Raw genomic sequence first — 20,900 nt, 5'->3', positions numbered from 1 at the left:
TTTAAAAAGAGCAATGGTTCCCAGCACAAAAATCTCTACACCTATTTTTCCATTTTATACATGCAGAATGAGCTACTTTCACTGCAAATTTCATGCAATTCTCTTAAAAAGAAAAATATGTTGAGCTATTTGTTCTAGATTCCAGATTTCTTCTAGATGATAGAAGGGCAGAGCTACCAAGAGGAAAAAGAGGTCACTGACCCCAACCCTTGCCCTTCCCACAGATACTGCTTTCCATTGCTGCCACAAATGACACCTTCCGCTTGGAATGAGAGGGGAGGCCTTTCCATTGCAGCACCAGAGCATCACCTAAGCATATCGAGGACAGTGTCTGCCTACAAAACACCTGGCAAACACTGGGGTGCAGTACCTCTAGCATGGTGTCGCTGGAGGGGCACAGTTAGAGGGGCTTGCTGCTTTGGCAAGCTGCTTCTTCAAGAAGTCAGGCTGTGAGGGGAGATTGATTAAACAAAGTGAAAAAAAGAAGATAAAGGAGAAAGGAGGAAAACTAAAGAAGTCAGCTTAGTGAATCCAGCATGCATACATTTCATAGAAGTGAAAGAACCCTAGAATGAATTATAACTAATATATTTTTCTTTCTTTTGTCCTCTTAAGTACTGTCATTATTATTTGCAATTGTCAGATAACTGTTTTATATTGAGGTACGACCTGGGAGACCAAGGTTCGAATCCCCACACAGCCATGAAACTCACTGGGTGACCTTGGGCCAGTCACTCTCAGCCTCATGAAAACCCTATTCATAGGGTCGCCATAAGTCAGAGCTTGGAAAAGTTACTTTTTTGAACTACAACTCCCATCAGCCCAATCCAGTGGCCATGCTAGCTGGGGCTGATGGGAGTTGTAGTTCAAAAAAGTAACTTTTCCAAGCTCTGGATGTACTCGAAGACAGTACATTTACATTTTTTATGTTTATTTATAAATCTAACAAGAAAAATCTTTAATTGAATGGAGTTACAAGAAGGTCAAGTGAAAATAATAGAATCTTGGAGGGAAATGGGGTCAAGAGAAAATAAACAGAAGCAAGAGATAAGAGAGGAGATGGAGGAACAGTGTGTATCATCATTGGATAAAATACAACAAACATTGTTAAAGGAGATAGAAGCAGTAAGGGAAAAAATAACTCAACTGGATAATGACAAAAAAATGAAGCACGTACTGCAGAGCAGGAAAAGAAGATATAGGAATAACTAAGCAACCTGGAGAAAAAGATTAGAACAAAGAGATTTGAATACCCAGGAAAAACTGACAACAGTTGTGAAAAAAATCAACAATATTAAAAAAGGAGTGGCTGAACTAGAGAAAGGAATAGCAAATAATATTGAAAGAACTGATAACAAGGGATTGCAAACAATTAAAAAAATTATTGAGAGAAATGAAAGCAAAAAACAGAAAATTAAAAGTTGAACTAGAGGTACATAACTCAAGACTGGAAAAAAATCACAGGAATTAAGGGGAAAGAATTTAAAATTTGGAGGCCTTCCAGAAGTCACAGAAAGAGGAAATCTAGTAGGTTTTTTTTTTTGAAGAACACTTATCTAACTATATATACAGCTTAATAGGTTATGCTTAGTAGGCATTGAATCAGCTTTTTGAATAGGGATTAAAAACAGATCTAGTCCATCCTTTTCAAGAAGAGTAGCTTATCCAATACAAGGTCTAGTAAAATTTATCAGTTTGAGAGTTAAAGAGGCAATAATTTACAGATACTGATCAGGAGAGACATTCTTTATAAAGGAAAACCAGATAGATATTGGTGGATGTTCACCCAAAAGTTTTAAATGAAAGACATGATTTAAGATTTCTTACATTACTATTCAGGGAAAAGAAATATAAGTGGGGAATTCCATTTAAATTGTTGGTCATGACAAATATCATGAATGGATAATGGTTAAAACAGTTGAACAAGCAATGATATTAGAATAGCAAATATTATTTATTTATTTAAAATATTTCTATCCCGCCCTTCTACCCTATAATAGGGCACTCAGGATGGCTTACAAAAATAAAATCAAACATGTACATAATAAAATTGTAAACAGTAAAATCACAAAAACATTAAAATAAATTAAAATACATGAAATACAATTAAAATACATAGAATCACACAGGTGATACAGCGTTTGGAGTGACAAGGATGAGACCCAGGATTGGTGATAGGTGGCTTAAGCACAGCTCTCATGAACAGTCTGCACAAATTAGGAGGCTGGCGAAATGCTACAACAGGAGACCTGCTGATTGCTCTAGCAAGATGTTCAGAGTTTGCCAGCAACAGGTCTCCTGTTGTAGCATTTCACCAGCCTCCTAATTTGTGCAGACTGTTTGTGAGAGCTGTGCTTAAGCCACCTATCACCAATCCTGGGTCTCATCCTTGTCACTCCAAATGCTGTATCACCTGTGTGTACCTCAGGGAGACAGCTACTTTTACAAGCACTAGGACAGGCAGGACATTACGTCAAACAGAACATCAACTGCAGGTCCTGCATTATAATTTATGTTATCGAATGCAGAAGACCAGGATGTCATATCCAATAAGTAGGAAAAACCACAACTGACCTACGCACACGCTTCAGAAACCACAAACTGGCAATCTTAACAAAAAAAGTGGAGCAACCAGTTGCAAAACATTTCAACATTGAGGGTCACAGCCTGTTGGACAGTGATAGAGATGCCAACAGATCCAGCAGCATTGACTAAAAGGGAGAACTTTTGGATATACTCTCTGGACACATTGGCATCACGTGGCCTGAACCTGGAGGACAGTACCACCACTACTTAGCTTCTGCAAGTGAAGCCCCTCTGAGCATTCCATCCTCAAAGCTCTATAACTGCAACCTTGGTACCAGCATTTGTATGTTGGCAGCTGATGAAGGCGGAAGCTGAAACGTTTTGTTAATATAATAAAAACCTCTGTTTTATTAATCACAATTACTTTCATATATATTTTAGGTGATTAATGGAAACCTTATAGGGATCCAGAGCAAGCTTGAGTGAAGTTCTGTTTGTTGCTTTCAAAACTCTCTCTCTCTCTCTCTCTCTCTCCACACACACACACACACACACACACACACACGTATAAGGGAATTCTGACCAAGGAAGTGAAACAAAGAAAATCAGATACAAATACAACAGGTAAATAATTAATGGTGAAATAAGAGTCAAATGATATAAGAAATACTAGTAGACAAACTAATGATTCAAGGACAAGTGAGAAGGAGAAGAATAATCAAAAAGATTTGGGTGAACTCTAAATACTCCATATATAGCTCATTAAGAACAGCACAGACTAAGCCTATATACACTACTGTTGTGTTCCTCTTCTTCCTTTCCCCCCCTTTTCATATTTGTTTTTGAGTAACACTGGAACACAAAATGAGCACAATATTTTTTCTCTGAATATTAAAGGTCTGAATTCTCCATTTAAACAATGAAATATTTCAAGACAACCACATGCAGAAAAGCTGATTTTATTTATTTTGCAGCAGACACACATAAAAAAGGCGAGGAAAAATATCTGAATTATCTTAAGTTAGGGAAAGTGTGTTGAAAAAGAAAGGGGTAGCAATAATAGCTAGAAATGCTTCTTTTATTAATCATGACATATTGCAGGATGATGAAGGAAGGTTTAGTATGGTTAATGATACTATATGAGGGAAAGAATTAACTCTAATATGTGTCTATGGAGCACATACATCTCAGAGAAAATTCTACAAAAAACTCAATGAATGCATAGAAAAATTTCAAAGTTTTAAAAAAATATCAAATACTGATAGCTGGAGACTTTAATGGAATTACCAATTCTAAATTAGTTAGATCCTCAGGAAATACAAATATGGGAAATTTGCCTAAGAGTTTCTTTGAACTTAAATATAAATACCAATTGACAGATCCATGGAGATGTTTAAATCAACAAGTGAAAGACTATACTTTCCCCCCACAGTTCACAATCCATTTTCTAGAATAGATCTCTTTTTGATCCTTCCTTTTTGACAAAAAATGATTCAGTGAAAATTGAACCTCACACATACGCTCATCATGCACCAATATCCTTTGCATGGGTAAACAGATAAAGAAGGATGCCCAGACAATGGAAACTGAATAGTGCATTTCTGAAGAACAATGAGCTGGTAAATATAGTTAAACAGGAATTTAGAGAATTCTTTGTTCACAATCTCACAGCAGATATAATAGGACCCATAATTTGGGATATTAAAGCATTTATAAGGGGAATATTCATTTTTTAAAAATCAGAAATCAAAAAGAAGACAAATCAGCTGGAAATGCCCATAATAAAGGAAATTGTGAGATTGGAAAATGAACACAAACTGACAAAAGCAAGACAGACTTATGAGAAATTATTAGGTAAGAGAACAAAACTAGATGCATAAAATGTACAAAAGGTAGAAGAATCACTGACTTTTCTAAGGCAACAGAAATTTGAACTAGGCAATAAACCTTTAAAATTATTGTCTAGATTATATCTTAAAGAACAAAGGGAAAAAGCAATATCAGTTGTAAAGGATGATAATAAAGAAGCTGGAAACTCAAAGGATATCTCCAGCATTTTCAGGAAGTTTTATGGGAAGCTATATAAGTCTGAAAACCCTAAGATTCAAGATATTCAGAATTTTTTTTAAGGAATATAAGAATTCTAAATATATATATAGAAGACCAGGAGAAGTTACAAACATCTTTCACACTAACTGAAATAAGAACAATTAAGAGGTTAAAAAATGGTAGAGCCCCTGATCCAGACAAATTACTAGCAGAGTATGTGGTGTTGGAGGAGAGCTTTGCGGATACCATGGACTGAAAAAGACCAATAATTGGGTGTTAGAACAAATTAAACCAGAACTGTCACTAGAAGCTAAAATAATGAAATTGAGGTTATCATACTTTGGACACATCATGAGAAGACATGATTCCCTAGAAAAGACAATAATGCTGGGAAAAACAGAAGGGAGTAGAAAAAGAGGAAGGCCAAACAAGAGATGGATTGATTCCATAAAGGAAGTCACAGACCTGAACTTACAAGATCTGAACAGGGTGGTTCATGACAGATGCTCTTGGAGGTCACTGATTCATAGGGTCTCCATAAGTTGTAATCAACTTGAAGGCACACAACAACAACAACATTATAAAGTATTTATAGAAGAATTAGATGTACCTCTGTTAAGTATTATTAATGAAATGGTAAAATTAAATATTCTTCCAGGTTCTTGGAACAGATCAAAGATAGTAGCAATACCCAAACCAAATAAGGATCTTACAAACAAAGAATCTTACTGACCAATGTCATTATTAAATCAAGACACAAACATTTGGTCTTCAAAGTTTTGGTGGAAAGATTGAACTGTGTCCTTGTGAAATATATAGGAATCAAAGACACAAGTTTTTAAAAAACAGAAAGGCAACAAATAATATATAAAAAACTACAGTAGGGCCCCGCTTATACGGCGGGTTCTGTTCCGGACCCCCGCTGTAAAGCGGAAAATGCCTTAAAGTGGAACCCCATTGACTTTAATGGGCCGTGTCACGTGAAAATGACGCAAAAATGGCGCAAAACGTGCAAAAGGGAAAAAAACCTTTAAAAAATAAAAGCCGCTGCATCAGCGGAACGCCTTAAAGCGGAATGCTGTAAAGCGGGGCCCTACTGTAGTTAATATGATGAAAAGGGTTGAGGATGACAACAGAAAAATAATCCTGTTACTTCAAGGTGCTGAAAAGTCATATGACAGAATGGAATGGGTTTATTTAGTGGAGGTGATGAAATGTTTTAATTTTGACTTACAATTTCAGAAGTGGACTCATTTATTATACCAATAGCCTACAGCATAGATACATGTGAACAGATGTTTATCAGAACAATTTTCTCTTTTTAGAGGTACTAGCAGGGATGTCCTTTATCACCTCCCTTATGCATCTTAGCTCTCGAACCATTAGCAATAGCAGTTAAAGAACATCCTGATATTTTTGGTATACTGTATGGATTAGGACAATGTAAAATATTACTTTATGAAGATGATATTGTATTTACCTTAACTCAACTGGCTCTCTCTTGTAAAAATCTGAAAAAGACTTTAAAGAAATTCAGTAATATATCAGGATATAAAGTTAATTTGAATGGATAGGACTTGATATACATGAGGAAATTAAAAGAGTTAAGAAAGATAATGAACATTCCTTGGTTGGATAAACCTATAAAATATGTAGGAATTTGGATCACTCAGGATTTGACACAAATGGTTAAAGTCAATTATGATAAGATATATCAAGAACTGAAGTTAGAATCCCACTACTGGAGAACACTGCCAGTGTCTTGGATGGGACAAATATTTGTAATAAATAATGAATATATTACTAAGATTAATATTGTTATTTATGAATATCCCATTACAGGTCCCACTATATATCTTTTAGACTTCACATAGATTTATCTTGGATATTATCTGGGAAAATAAACCCCCTCGAGTAGCAGCAAAGGTATTAGATGAAAAAATTGAATAAGAAGGAATGGGATTTCCACACGTGGAAAACTATCCACATGTGGAAAACATTGGTATGAAATAGATTCTGTTACCCAAACAGGAAATTATATATTAAAAAGAAAATCAACAGAAATTCTACGCTTTAAAGAAAATAATTGGACTCAAGTTTTTATGGAGGTTTCATCTGTTTATGTTGTACTGTTAACTTGGTATAAATTGAAAGACAGAATATGCCCAAGATTATCACCGTATACATCATTATTTTCTAATGAATTTATAACTTATGTTAACAGAATGTTAGGAGACATAAAAAGTGGTGTCAAACAAATTTAAACTGCATAAAAGATATAGTCATGGAACACTGAATCAAGTCATACATAGAAATTGTTCATTCAATGGTCCCTCACAGACCCCATTAATATCAATATTTCCAGGTAAGAGAGGTGTTAACATATTTATTCAGGAAATACAGCCCACTAAAGGAAGAGCATGAATTTGAAAATCTGTTAAACTCAGGGAAAAACAAAGGTGTAGTTGGATTTCCCCCCATAATTATGAATCTTAATAATAAGAAAGAAGCATTTATGAAGAAATGGGAAAAAGATATTCAGCAAGAAATAAATCTGATGGAATGGTCATGGATTCAGTCAAAAATACCTTCTTGATTAATATCAACTGATTTAAAAGAACATTTGTATAAAGAACAGTACCAATGACACTGTACAGGCTTAAAAAATACAGGTATATGCTGCAGCAAAGAGTCTATGCTGGAGATGTGCTAATAATCAACTAGTTTGTCTGCATGTATTTTGGACCAATGTGTGTAGCATAGATATAACTTGATATTCTCTACCAAATGACCCTAAAGTATTATTGTTAAATTTACTTGATGGTATAATTCTGGTATCTGATTTAGAAATTATCTCAAATCTCTTGACAGTAACAAAAGTAACTCTTGCTAAGGTATGGAAAAAGAAAGAAGTTCCATAACTTTTGAGCTGGTTTAATAAGGGCTGGGAGACAATATTAATGCTAAAACTGACATAGCTTACAAGATGAAAAAAATGGACAAGTAAAGATTTGTAGAATGTTGGTCTTTATCATGTTTTGGAACAAGATTCAAGACAATATTTACCCATATTGTTTATATACATTACTATAAAGGAACAGGAAAACTATATGAAAAGGGAAGTAATATATGTATAATAAACCTTTGTATATCACACACAATGTGCACAATTTTTCCTCCTTTTATTGATTTTATCTTCTTAGTACTTATGTTATGGAAAATTATGTTTATTTTGTTAACTATATGTAAATAAACTCTTTTAAAAAAAGCAAATTGTAATAGCTCCCAGCACAAAACAAATCTACACCTATTTTGCTAGAGGTTGTTCTATTTTATACACTCAGAATGAAAGGGTTTTGCAGTTTCTAGGATTTTTCAGTTCTTCCAATAGCAGTGCCTCCTGATCCAACAATAGAGGTAACAAGAGAATACTTCTGGATATATAGACTTGGCACCTTAACTCCACATTGCCTCATCTTGTCAGCCCTCAGTTACAGCAAATGCAACACTTCTGGGTATTTTACCCTTAGTGTACCACCTTGGCTATTGCACCCTTTGATTCACATCAGAGCAGCTGAAGGAAGCAGAAGCTGAAACATTTCACTATGAAACTTTCATATCTCTGTTTTTTAGTCACTCTAATATACCTTTGATACTTTTAAAAATAGCTTCAGGTGACATTGTTATTGTTTAATTCAGTACATCGAGAATCAATTAACCATGTCCCACATCTTCAATGGAAGAAGAAATGTAGAACTGACATGAAGTCAGTTCCAAGAATGGATACGGACAATTTATATTATTTGACATGTGAGGTACATTAATGCAGCTGAAGGGAAGTTTGAATAAGAAGAGGACATGAGAGATGATTTTGCAGGTGGAAAGTACAAAAGGGAGTCTTACAAGTTTCTAGAAACTCATATACATTTAAAAGCAATAGCCCAGATATGTTAGTGCAGTGCATGGTGGTGAAGGGCAATTCACAAACTACTGTCTAAAAGCCATATATCCCTCTGATGTTGTATTTCTGCACTTTTAAGTTTAACACCTATTGGGGGCAAGTTCCCTCTCCAGTGTGCTTTAAGGTTCAGCAATAAACAGGAAGTAGGTCAGTCAAATTCCAGGGGTGAAACTAATAGGAAGAATTGGGCATATTGGTATTTCTCAAATATAATAATAGTAATGAATGGTTAAAATGACTTGAAGTCTGGAAGTGCATGAGGGAGGGCATTGATGGAGGCGAAGTATGAGAAAAAACTGAGGAAAAACATAAGTGGCAAAACTCACTGTACTTGTTCTCTTTGTACCCCTCAAGAGATTATTCTGATATTAATCCATATATAAATATATGACATCAATAAACGAATAAAACACTAGCATAACCCACCATGTAAATTATTCAGCAGAAGCCCAACAGAAATGCACAGGATTCATTCATTCAAAGGCCCTTGGGGAGGAAAACTTACTAGTGGTTTGCGACCAACAATAAAATGTAGACAGTAGGGCAAAAAATAACTAACAAGCTGGAAGGTTGATTAAATCCCACTTCCACACCAGGTAGTACATAAATTCTTATTGATGCAAAGGGCTGCATTATGATGTTGTCAATTTTAATGATCTGAACATTTTACAGAATATGAGAGAAATAACAAAATTAATGCCTTACATAGGATCATTGATCAACATCTGTGCAGGCTGTTCCATGAAAGAGAGGCTATCGTAGTTTAAGAAAACTTGAGAAACAATCTCACCAATGATAAGGTCACCTGGTTGGTAAAATTCATGAGGAATAGGGAGGGGATCATCATGTGTGCTGCAGTTAATGGAATGTGTCTTGCACACAGTATGACACAGCAGTACAAGCAGCAACACCACCACAAGCATGATCCTGTTGAAAAAGCTTCCTCTCCAAATGTTGATTCCCATGCTTCCATCTACAACACTATATATGGTTACCTGTTTGCCTACAGGCTCCCTTGAATTGTGATAGTTTGTGATGCTACACTAATCTACAGCTTAGCATCTCAGGGAATCTTTGCTCCATCTCCTAATCTTATATTCAGTAATGGCTCTATGTTCATCAGTGTTCCTGAACAGCGTATTCTTCTATCTCCTCACTTTTACCTGTTGGTGTGCATGGGTGGGTATGTGTGTGTTAATTTGTATCTAGTCAATGAAGTCCAGTTTTACCCAGTAAATGTCTGGGAAATGGAAGATTCAGTGGGCAAAGAGAAAGAATGAGGACAGGGATACTCATGCTTTTTGAGGGTTAAAAATCATGTTAAAATCGGCCAGCTGAAACCAAATCCTAACATATATAGGGAAATAATCATACAAGCGAATGGCACAGCCCTGTCTATGCCTAAACCTAGTGCTCAACAACACAAGAGTTTTATACCTTTTTTTCAGAATTTTGTTGATCTTGCTAATGACATCTGTATATTCATTGCGTAAGAGCAATGGAAGCCAGTAATTTTGACAATTATAGGTGTGATTATAGTCTCCCCAGTGTGTTGATGTTCCTTGAAATTGCATCATGTATAACAAAAGTACTAGGAGATTGCTTTTTTGGCCTGAACTCTAGAATTGTTATTTTCTTCTTTGGGGGCTAACAAGTAGTCAGTGGCACATAGCCAGGAAGTTGTAGGCTGGTTTTGTTCTGGGCTAGACATTTGAACACCCACATTTAGCAGAACTTGAAAGTCCTTGCTTAAAGGCTGGGAAATTTGAGGCTCAGCGTTATCATGATGATGAGTCCATCTCCTTTCAATTCCTAACTGTTATTATTTTGTTCTTATTAAAACATTTCTCCCCTAAAAGTATTTAGATATGCAGTGCATGACTGCATAAGACAGGAAGGAAGATCTCCAGCTCAAAGAGCTTACAGTCTAAATTTTGACTGTGTATATGTATCAATAAGTCAAGAAAAATTGAGTCAAGAAAAATCAAGGGAGCAAGGATATCTAAACATCACAGAAAATGGTGATAGAACCCGCCCTTGGGGGTTATCACTGCTGAAGTATCTCTATGAGCTTAGGCAAAGTAATATTGTATCATATTTAGTGTATCTCTAACCAAAGATTCTCTAGATGTATGGAGCTGCCCCCCAAAACTCAAAAATGCCTTGGCAATTTAACTCTGTTATAGACTTTGCCACCATATGCTTTTTTCTGCAATATATATTCACTATTCATCCATGTTTTTAAAAAGGTTTGGCAATCATTTTCTACCTCGAGCATAATGTCATGTTACAGAATAAACATCACATCAGCCTCAATTTCTCTTTGCATTTCTATTCTTTGCACACTGTATCTTCTGTTTCAGTACTTTTTTGTGTTCCTATTCATATTTTTATTTCCTTTAAGATTACATTTCATTACTTGCCTGTTAATTTTTTATAATAAATAAATAAGTGGTCTATTCCAGAATATATTTTATGTCTGTAGGAATAGAATATTTTCTTTCTTGTGGGTAATAATGTCTTCAGACATCTAAACATGAATAACAATCTAACCCAGGGGTACCCAAACTGTGGTCCATGAACCACCAGTAGTTCATGAGCTTCATTCAGGTGGTCCATGGTGTACAGCATCTAGTACAGAACATTACAATTGCCACAATAGGCAGAAAAATAATGAAGTGGTCCACTAAGACTCACAGCAATTTTCAAGTGGTCCATGGGAAAAAAATGGGGACCACTGATGTAAGCACTTGCTAAAAATGCTTGGTACTTTGGTTGTTCCTTGGCATTATGGTTGTCTCTATCTTGATAAATACACCATGAAGTCTCCTGAAGGTGTAATGTCCCCTTCTGTCCATCAATCTAATAACTCCTTATAAAACTGTACTTGCTCTGCATTTAGTGCGGGGGTGGGGAACTGGATCCAGCTGGTGGGCCATTCCATATTTCTTGCATCCCATGTGGGCCAAGTCTGAAATGTGGGTGAGGCTGCCCACCTGCCCATCATATGACATCACAATGGCATTATACGACCTGTTTCAAATGGTGTGGGCAAAGGCAAGGTGCTTTGGAAGCCCCAACAATCACCCCCCATTAGTTTCTTAAACCCATTTCTGGCTGGACAATCCAGTAACTGTACAATGTAACTGTTGGTCTCAGGGTTTGTGTGTGTGTGTGTGTGTGTGTGTGTATAATAAACCCTTCCATACAGTGAAAGCATGCGCAAGTGGATGCATAGGCCAATCCTGACCATGGCAACCATCAATCAGTCTAGCCCCACCAACCTTCAATAACACACTCCTGCAACATCTGCTGCCCTAGTTTCCATATGTTCAACAGACATTAGAAGTTGATATATGTGTCCATAAGTGTATATATTTAGAGATACCCCATGCAAAGAGAATCCCTTGTGTAGAGGACCTTTGGCTGTGTAATACTATATATGCATAGAACTCCTTCCAATGTCCACTGACTGTGCAGACAATGGGGAGATCATTGCAGTGGCAGGTGGGTAGACTGCATGGCTACAGTGATTGGCAGGAATAGGTTGCTTGGCCCCATGACATCCTCCATACATAAGGATGGGGAAGGATTTTCTTTTCTTTTTCTTTTTGAGCAAACTTGACAGATTTGACTATTCCAGACCTGTGCGTGCATTGGAATGTCGATACACAGAGTAGTCCAAAATGTATGAACCAATCTGCCTAGTGTACTTAGTTATGTGGTAGTCAGAGAACTGCCCTTTTCCTTTTCAGAAGCATTTTATAGTAAGTTCAGTTTGGTCATGCAGGAAGCAACTGTGTGTCATAACATGCGGTCCCATCCTGGGGGATTCTACAGAAAAAGAAGATGGATTTCCCCATTTACCTGCTACCTTGTAAATACCGTGTTTCGTTAGTCTTTTGATAAAAGCATGCAATTTTCAGTATGTTCTTCCCTTAAACACACACACACAAATGGCTTGCAATAGAACTATGACTGTGTGAATATGAAACTGATATCTGATAGAAATAGGAAGATGCGTCCAATCTATATTGCTGTGTTCCCTCAATGTTTACAGGAGTTTATATGAATTTCCTTTTGAAACTCCTTTGGCTGTAAAGCTACTACTAGAAGACCAAATCTCAGGGGAATGGTGGACCACCAAAAGTGCCCCGTCAGAAGATCTCAGGCATCAAGGTGAAGCACATGGTGTCAGGAAGTGGTCCACTTTAATAGCAACTTTTATCCATACACAGTATTTGATGTTCCCATTTAGGAAATGCATATCCATGTTTTTGAATGGAGGTGACCTATTGAGCCAAACTTTGCAAATTCCTGTTATAAACAAGGAGTGGAATTTTCCACTCTTTTCCTTACCCATTCCACCATTTTAGAACTTGGCAATATTTTCACCTGACCATAGCTCACCTGAGGCACAGAAAGAAGTTTCTGAGGCTCAGGGGTTGTGAAGTGGAGCTCAAATATAGCCACCATCCTTGAATTGTCAGGCCATGTAAAAGTACATAGTTCATCATGAAAGGAAACCACTATAAGACATTTAAAATAGTTCCAAGGAAAGGCAGTTATTTTCTTTGACCGCAAGGAGTTCTAGGAATTATAGCTTAAATGGCTGAGAGTCTCTTGAGTCTTCTCACTGCTCACTCATCTTCCCACAAACATTACACTGCTAAATCAGAACAGGAACTGAGCTCCATTTGGAAACCAAAGAAGTCCAAATCTTTATGCAGTTTCCAAGTCCAAAAGGAAAGACCTCACCTTGGAGGGAAAATCAAAGTGGCAAATTACAGCATCAGCTCCTTTAAAGATGAAATACATTTGCTTGGCATCTCTTCCTTCTCCTGCAACTGTTTATCAAATGAAAATAAAAAATGGAAATGGATTGCCTTCGAGTCAATTCTGACTTATGGTGACCCTATGAACAGAGCTTGGAAGTAACTTGTGAGAAATAACAAGTTACTTGTAATTTATTACTTTTTAAAGTAACGAGTGGGTAACTTCATTACATTTCGCTAGTAATAGAATGACTAGTAATTTCCTTACTTTTTAGCAGCAACAGAAACATTTCTGGTGTTACTTTAGGATATTACTTGGGAGGGAGAAGCAGGGGTAGACTTCTGCTCCTCTGACTGGTGCAAGAAAGACATGTGCCTCACACTGGACTTCTGTGCAGCGGCACTCTTCCCTCATGCTGTGCTAGGAGGCATGAGGGAGGAAGCGGAGAGCCAGACCGCTACAGAACATAGATAAAGGAGGAGAAGGAGGCAGCAGCAGAATGGAAGTAAAAAACTGTGCAGTTGAAAGATGACATGTGTGTGTGTGTGTGTGTGTGTGTGTGTGTGTGAGTGAGTGAGTGAGTGAGTGAGTGAGTGAGTGAGTGAGTGAGTGAGTGAGTGAGTGAATACTGTGTTTGCACTTGGCACACAAAGTGGCCTCTACCACCCTTTCTGGCTACTGTGCTGCATTTGCAGTATCTTAACTTTTTTGCATGTCAGGGGAAAATGTTTTCTTGGGTGAGTGTCCCTTAGTTGGTGGCAGGGCAGGGTCCGGAAGGTGGTTAAGTGAGAGAGGTTATGCTTGCTGGCTGAGTGGGGGGGGGATTGCACTTGGTTTGATGTGCAAAGATCTGAGAAGTGGCCTCTGCCTCCCTCCCCACCTCCCTTACCAGCGGAGAGACCACCATTGCTACCATGGATAAAAAGAATTATTCTACTACCTCTGTATGTGTGTGTTTATTTTTAATGTTGTTTTAGGCTACTTAGATGTGCAGCAGCCAAGGCCAGCACCTTTTAGGCATTTTTTTAAAGTAACTGAAGTGTAACTGTAGTGATTACTTTTGAGAAAAAGCAAAGTAATCAGTTACTTTCAGAGCAATTGCAATTGTAACGGTAATTACTACTTTTTTGGGCCATGTAACTGTAACTGTAATTTATTACTTTTTAAAAGTAATCTTCCAAGCTCTGCCTATGAATAGGGTTTTAATGGTAAGCGGTATTCAGAGTGGGTTTACCATTGCCTTCCTCTGAGACTGAGAGGCAGTGACTGGCCCAAGGTCACCCAGTGAGCTTCATGGCTGTTTGGGGATTTGAATCCTAGCCTCCCATGTCATAGTTCAACACCTTAACCACTACACCACACTCAGTTCTAAGGTACAATTAGGCAAAAAAAGGATCACTAAGAGTTAAGAGATGATGGAATACATATTGCAGTGGGGAAATAGGTGGGGGGAATTTGCTGCTTATTCCGAGGGGGCCAAGGTGTGTGGGAGAGAAGCAGCTAAGAGGGATTTTTGATCCAGATGCAGTGGCTCTCTACCATAACTAGAGGATCCAAGATGCAATCGGGGCTCAATTTTGCTCAATGAAAAATAAGAAGAGTGAAAGTTTGAAGAGGCTGTACAGAACAGCACACTCAGAAAGCAATCACATGGAATTATTTCCCTACCTCAAAGAGTCTGCACAGCTTGTCAATCTTTCCCCCTAACCTCTCCCTCTTTATAGCTGAGCTGAACTGAAAGTAAGCCCTTATGAGCAGGACTCAGAAGCAGTTCCAGCTGATCCCTGCCCCCGGCCAGGGAGCCTCAACAAATTCTATGCTGGACACAGGCTGGTGCGGCTGTTCTTCCTTTTTTACTTTTAGGGTTTTAAACTCAAAGTCATCATGTGTGTGGTTTTTGTTGTTGTTGGCATTTTTATTATCACTGTTGGACACTTTGGACACTATATGGAGAAAGATGGGATATAAGTTGAAATACTGTATAAATAAATATTCTTTATTCACACACACCCCGCAATAACATTTCTCATTCCTTTCATCAGTTGTAATGTCAACTGAGCTTTGTAAGTCAATCTATTCTAGCAATAACAAGGCTGCAGAACTCTCATGTGGTTCCTTTTACAAGTGGTAAAACCTCTAGGTTCTTACTGCATCCTTTTGTCACAAGCCTGAACTCAAAATCCAGTGGGCCTCATTTCTCATTAGTAGATTATTCTTCTGACCATCTAATTTATCTGATGCCTGAAATGGAAATGCTGCCTTCAAGTCCATTCTGACTTATGGCAACCCTATGAATAGGGTTTTCATGGTGAGCTGTATTCAGAAGGGGTTTACCATTGCCTTTCTCTGAGGCTGAGAGGTAGTGATTGGCCCAAGGTCACTCAGTGCGCTTTGTGGCTGTGTGGGAATTCGAACACTCTACCCATTATGCCACACTGGCTCTCCTTATCAAATGAAGAGGATGCAAATTATATTAAAGCTGCTCAAATTATCATGAACTTGCTAGCATAGGTTTTTCAAAATACAAAGACCTATGAAGAAATGCACATATTATTTCATTTGGTTTTTTTAGTAGTTACTCCCTTCTTAGCACTGATTCTTAGCACATTTTTTCTCCCACCACCACAATGATGCAGCATTTAGGGAAAAAGTAATCCACAACTACAAGAATTGAATTGAATTTATTTAATTCGGTCCAAGACCAGCAGTTTTGACACAAATATAAATACAGACATATAAAATACATTTTACCCAAGCCTGATACCAGGTGATAAAATAATTGAAATAAAATTTAAGATGATTGGACCAAGCTCTTTCTGCGAGCCATGGCCGCAACACAGAATTTCGCAACCATATCCGTGATGAATGGATCTCGATCTTCAAGTAAAACATGGACTTCATTTTCTTCGAAAGTTCTAATCCTACTATGCATTTTCTTTTGATGCTTTGGTGAGGTTGGAACAGAGCATAACCAAACACTACAAAACATGATGGACAGTAGAGGTGATGGGGGAACCCAATGCCTAGTGACACTCCGGTTACTGAAAGGGGTAAAGGGGCAAGGCAGTAGGGAAGTCACAGTGCAGGTGAAGCATTTGGATTGCTACTGGTGAAAGATGCATACAATATAGAAAAGCTGGCAGCGTCTTTTCTTTCAGGCATCATAAGGACCCCATAATTCCTGGTGGGAAAGGCACTAGCACTGGTATCCTAGCAGTGTCTTCACATTTACTAACAGCTACTAAGGACACAGGACTTTTGCAGTGGACTATTCTCATTTTGGAAGGACCTGATAGATGCAACTTTATCCTGGACCCAGAAGGTGAGGTATCTTTCATCTTCAGGATGGGGTAGCACATAACGCAAGTATGGGTAAGCAAAATCAATTTAGGCAGCTCACTTGTGGTGGGAGACATTTGCGTAAGCAAGCACCATGCTCAAATTCTCATCAGATCCCATACCATCATCATTTCCAAAGGCATTAATATAGCAGCACATTGAAGAGATCAACTTATATTCTTTCATTTAATTTTTCTTATTAGTTGCTCCCTACTGTTCAAATCAGGCCTCAGGACAATGATGTAGCATTTAGGGGAAAAGATGCAACCCAGTAACCCAGCACTAGAGAACAAGATGGAGAAGATTTCCACAGCCACCATGTATTTTCCTTTGGTGCTCAAGTAGGCTGGAATAAAGGACAGCCAAACACTACAAAACACCAACATGCTGAAAGTGATGAACTTGGCTTCATTAAAACTGTCAGGTAACTTCCTGGCTAGAAAAGCCACAATGAAACTGATTATGGCCAATAAACCCATATATCCGAAGACACAGTAAAACATTGCTGCTGAACCCTCATCACATTCCAGTATGATTTCCCCATCTAATGAGTGCATGTCTGCATGTGGGAAGGGGGGAGAAGTACATAACCAAAGAGTACAAACACCAGCCTGAATGAAGGAGCAGGAAAGAATGATACAATATGCCAGCCTTTTCCCCACCCATTTCCTCATCTTGGCCCCTGGCTTAGTTGCCACGAAAGCCAGAACAACAGTCATCGTCTTTGCCAGCACAGAGGAAAGGGCTACAGAGAAGATGATGCCAAAAGCCATTTGTTGGAGAAGGCAGGTCACCTTTCCTGGTTGTCCAATGAAGAGGAAAGAGCAGAGGAAGCAAAGGAGAAGGGAGATGAGGAGGATGTAGGTGAGGATTTGGTTGTTGGCTTTGACTATGGGACTGTCCTTGTGTTTCATAAAAATTGCAAGTACTGAAGCTGTGACAAAAGAGAAAAAAACAGCCATGATGGTTAATATTATCCCTAAATCTTCTTTGTAAGAGAGGTAACTTGAAACTCTTGGAATGCACTGATTTTTGTCCTTGTTTGGATATTGGTCTTCTGGACATTTGACACAGGAATCCATGTCTGAAAAATTGAAGAGGTAATTAAATATAGCAAGAAGGGTTTTTTTTACCAAAAGAGAGAGCAACAGCAGTACTATGTATTTCCAGATGTTGGCCAAGATGTGTCTAAAGGAATTAGTTATGAAAGCTAGTGAGAATGTATCCTTTTGTGTTTTTACAGTTTTTTTAACCAGGCAGGCAAACTGTATCTAATTAGTCGATGCATCTATCTGTTATTCAAAAATACAGTATATTATTTTTTTTAGATTTTATTTATTGATTTTTGTTATGACAGTTTACATTTTTACTAACAGATATTACAAACCTGATTACATTAATAAAACAAAAACCAATACTGAATGTGCTTGAAATGTGAACCATTTTATCTATCTATCTATCTATCTATCTATCTATCTATCTATCTATCTATCTATCTATCTATCTATCTATCTATCTATCTATCTATCTATCTATCTATCTATCTATCTATCTGTCTGTCTGTCTGTCTGTCTGTCTGTCTGTCTGTCTGTCTATCTGTCTGTCTGTCTGTCTGTCTGTCTGTCTGTCCTCTGAATAAATATGTTATGGAAATTGTTTAACATCACTGTACATTATGCCGCCTACCCTTCTTGCCAGAGATCATCCCTTCTGGACATGGAACACAATCATAACAGCAAAATTTCTCTCCCTCCTTCTTTTTTCTGCTGTAGCCAGGATAGCAGTTGTCATTACACACAGAAATGGGCAGCACCTGCATGGTATTATTAAAAACAGATTACCAATAAGAGAATGTTTTTGGATAACGATCAATCTGCAAATACTGGGCTGCTGACATTGAACAAAGTCATTAGAGATGTCAGCAAATTTCTCTCAAGTTCAGTTTGGAAGGAAATTTCAGAACTTGTTCAAGCCAGTCTCAACGGTGAGGTAGATTTAGATTACAGAATCTGCCCAGAGAGTGGCAGATGATCAAGGCAGCAGTAAACAGGTCCTCTGCCAACATGGGACTGTTTAGGGCTGTCTCTTATAATCACAACATCCTTTCATATTTATTTATTTAAAACATTTCTATCCCACCCTTCTACCCTTCCCTGGCATGTCTGCAAAGGCCCACCATCGCCAGAGCCGTCGGGTCTGATGATGGCAGGAATTTTTTATAGCTTTAGAAAGGTGGGAAGGAATGTTAGGGTTTAAAAAAGAAGAAAAAGAATGCTACCAAGCATAATTCAGCACCTGAAGAGCAAACAAAAAGATGAACTGGCCTAAAGGACATTTTCTCAATCATTTGTCGCTAAGCTATGTCTCACCTGATTAAAGCTTTGATGCCACACAATTTGATGATCATGAATTATTAACTCTTTTCCTGGAGGAGCCTGAGTTTCCAATCTTCCAACTTTGACTCTAACCATGGAGCCATTGGGAAACATCATCCAGTTTGTGACATCAAAACCTTCAACTAATTCTCCATTGTTGTCAAAGCGCACAATGTCTCCAACACTATTGTTGAATGTGATGCGCCTCAGAAAGTGATGGACCTAAGGTGAAAGGGTACATGAATAGACAACTACATCTTGAATTTATTTCAATAAGCTTCACCAAGGAGTCTCTTATTTTTTTTAAAAAAACAAGTTTTATGTTTTTAGTTAGTAAATGTGGAGACTTAATCCATTAAGCTGTCATTTCCCTTCATTTCTCTCCACGTGGGTCTGTGATTGAGAATAATTTTAACTTTTATAAGGTTGCCACTACTTATTTAAATGGATTTATAAACCCCAACAAAATCAAGTTGTAATTTTAAATGGAGTTGTAAATACCTGCCATGGCTGCACATTCTGGGCCATCAGTCTCCCATGTCCTGCCAAATTTTTATGTTTGGATATGTATTTTGTTATGGCATCCAAAGCATGTGCCACAGCATAGACAGCATTATAGACACTGTAGCTGTGGCCAGTCATGTTCATTTCAAATAAAATCCCAGTAATGTCCTCCAGCTTTTCCTTCCCAGTGCAGGTTTTCTCCTCCTCCTCCTCATGTCCATACCTTTTTAATGAACAGCTAAATGCCTGTTGCCAGAAGTCCTGGATAAAGCCATCTCCTTTAGCCCAGGAAGGTTTTATCTTTTGAATAAAGCTTTGGAATTCCAATGGCTGATTTGAGTGAGCAGTGAAGGATAAGGAACCATGGAAAGTTTGCAATTCCCAATTCTTTTGAATGGACATCGATGCGAAATCCCAGTGGGATGTAATAATCCATACTTTACCCAGAGGAGGCAATGCCATAAAGGATGCTAGAAATAGCAATAGTCTTAAAATGCGAAATGATGGGTTTTCTCCATATATAAATAATACATTTGCTTTCCTCTGAATGATAATCACATATGTTTCCCAGTGCTGTAGAAGCAAATGAATCAGTTCATCTACGTAAGTCCATTGTGGCAGTCTTACTATAAAGGCATAACAAATGCCATTCTGGAAAAGCGTTGGCATCATTGCCTGTAAAAATCTGTCCCCTTTTTCATTATCGACAGTACACAGCCCAATCCATGTCCATCCAAAATGCTGAAATAACCGCACAGCTCCCATGTGCTGATGGGCTTCATTCGGCACCATATGGTACAAAAAAGGGAAATTTATTCTGTCATCCTGTGATGGCAAAAATGTCCCATAAGTGAGCTGAAATAAACATTAAAAGGATTTTTCAGAAGAAGAGTATGTTTTATCTCTGGTTCATAGCATTGTAGTGGGTTCTGTAGCCCATCATGTCCAACACTCTGTGTGATGCAAGAAACCCAAAATTATAGCATCCACAACAGATGGCTGCCTAACCTCTTGCTGAAGTCCTCTAGCAAAGGAGAGCCTATAAACCCCTTTGCAACTGATTTTATTGTTTAACTGCATTTACCATGAAGAAGGTTCCTCTGTCTTCTAAGATAGTAGAGCAAAACATATTTTTTTGCCTTCTATGTTACAATCATTGTTGCTTTGACAAGAGCTATAATGTCTTCTTAATTTCCACTTTTCGATCCTTAAAGTACCCTATTCTTTCAAATGGTTTTTACATGTATTACTACATTCAGTTTTTGAATGGGCACAATGTCCATATAAACCCCAATTAATGTCTATCATGTATTTTTTCTTTCTCCCAACCCTATTCAGTTTATGAGTCCTTTGACAGACAAGGTATCTCC

At 37.8% G+C, this 20,900-nt stretch overlaps 1 protein-coding gene across 1 annotated transcript; it reads right to left on the bottom strand.

The window, feature by feature from the left end:
* Positions 1-9,745: 9,745 nt before the first annotated feature.
* LOC133367653 (vomeronasal type-2 receptor 26-like) lies at positions 9,746-18,455 on the bottom strand. Its single transcript, XM_061591749.1, has 3 exons — positions 18,338-18,455; positions 16,859-17,735; positions 9,746-9,776 (listed from the first exon to the last, which is right to left on the bottom strand). Exons 1-3 carry the CDS (start codon positions 18,354-18,356, stop codon positions 9,746-9,748), a joined length of 927 nt encoding a protein of 308 aa, XP_061447733.1. The 5' UTR covers positions 18,357-18,455.
* Between the last annotated feature and the right edge of the window lie 2,445 nt (positions 18,456-20,900).

The sequence above is a fragment of the Rhineura floridana genome, chromosome 11 (genome assembly GCF_030035675.1).
Source record: "Rhineura floridana isolate rRhiFlo1 chromosome 11, rRhiFlo1.hap2, whole genome shotgun sequence".
Lineage (NCBI taxonomy): Eukaryota > Metazoa > Chordata > Lepidosauria > Squamata > Rhineuridae > Rhineura > Rhineura floridana.
Note: the sequence above shows the minus strand (reverse complement) of the source record. Positions and strands in the feature narration are given on the sequence as shown.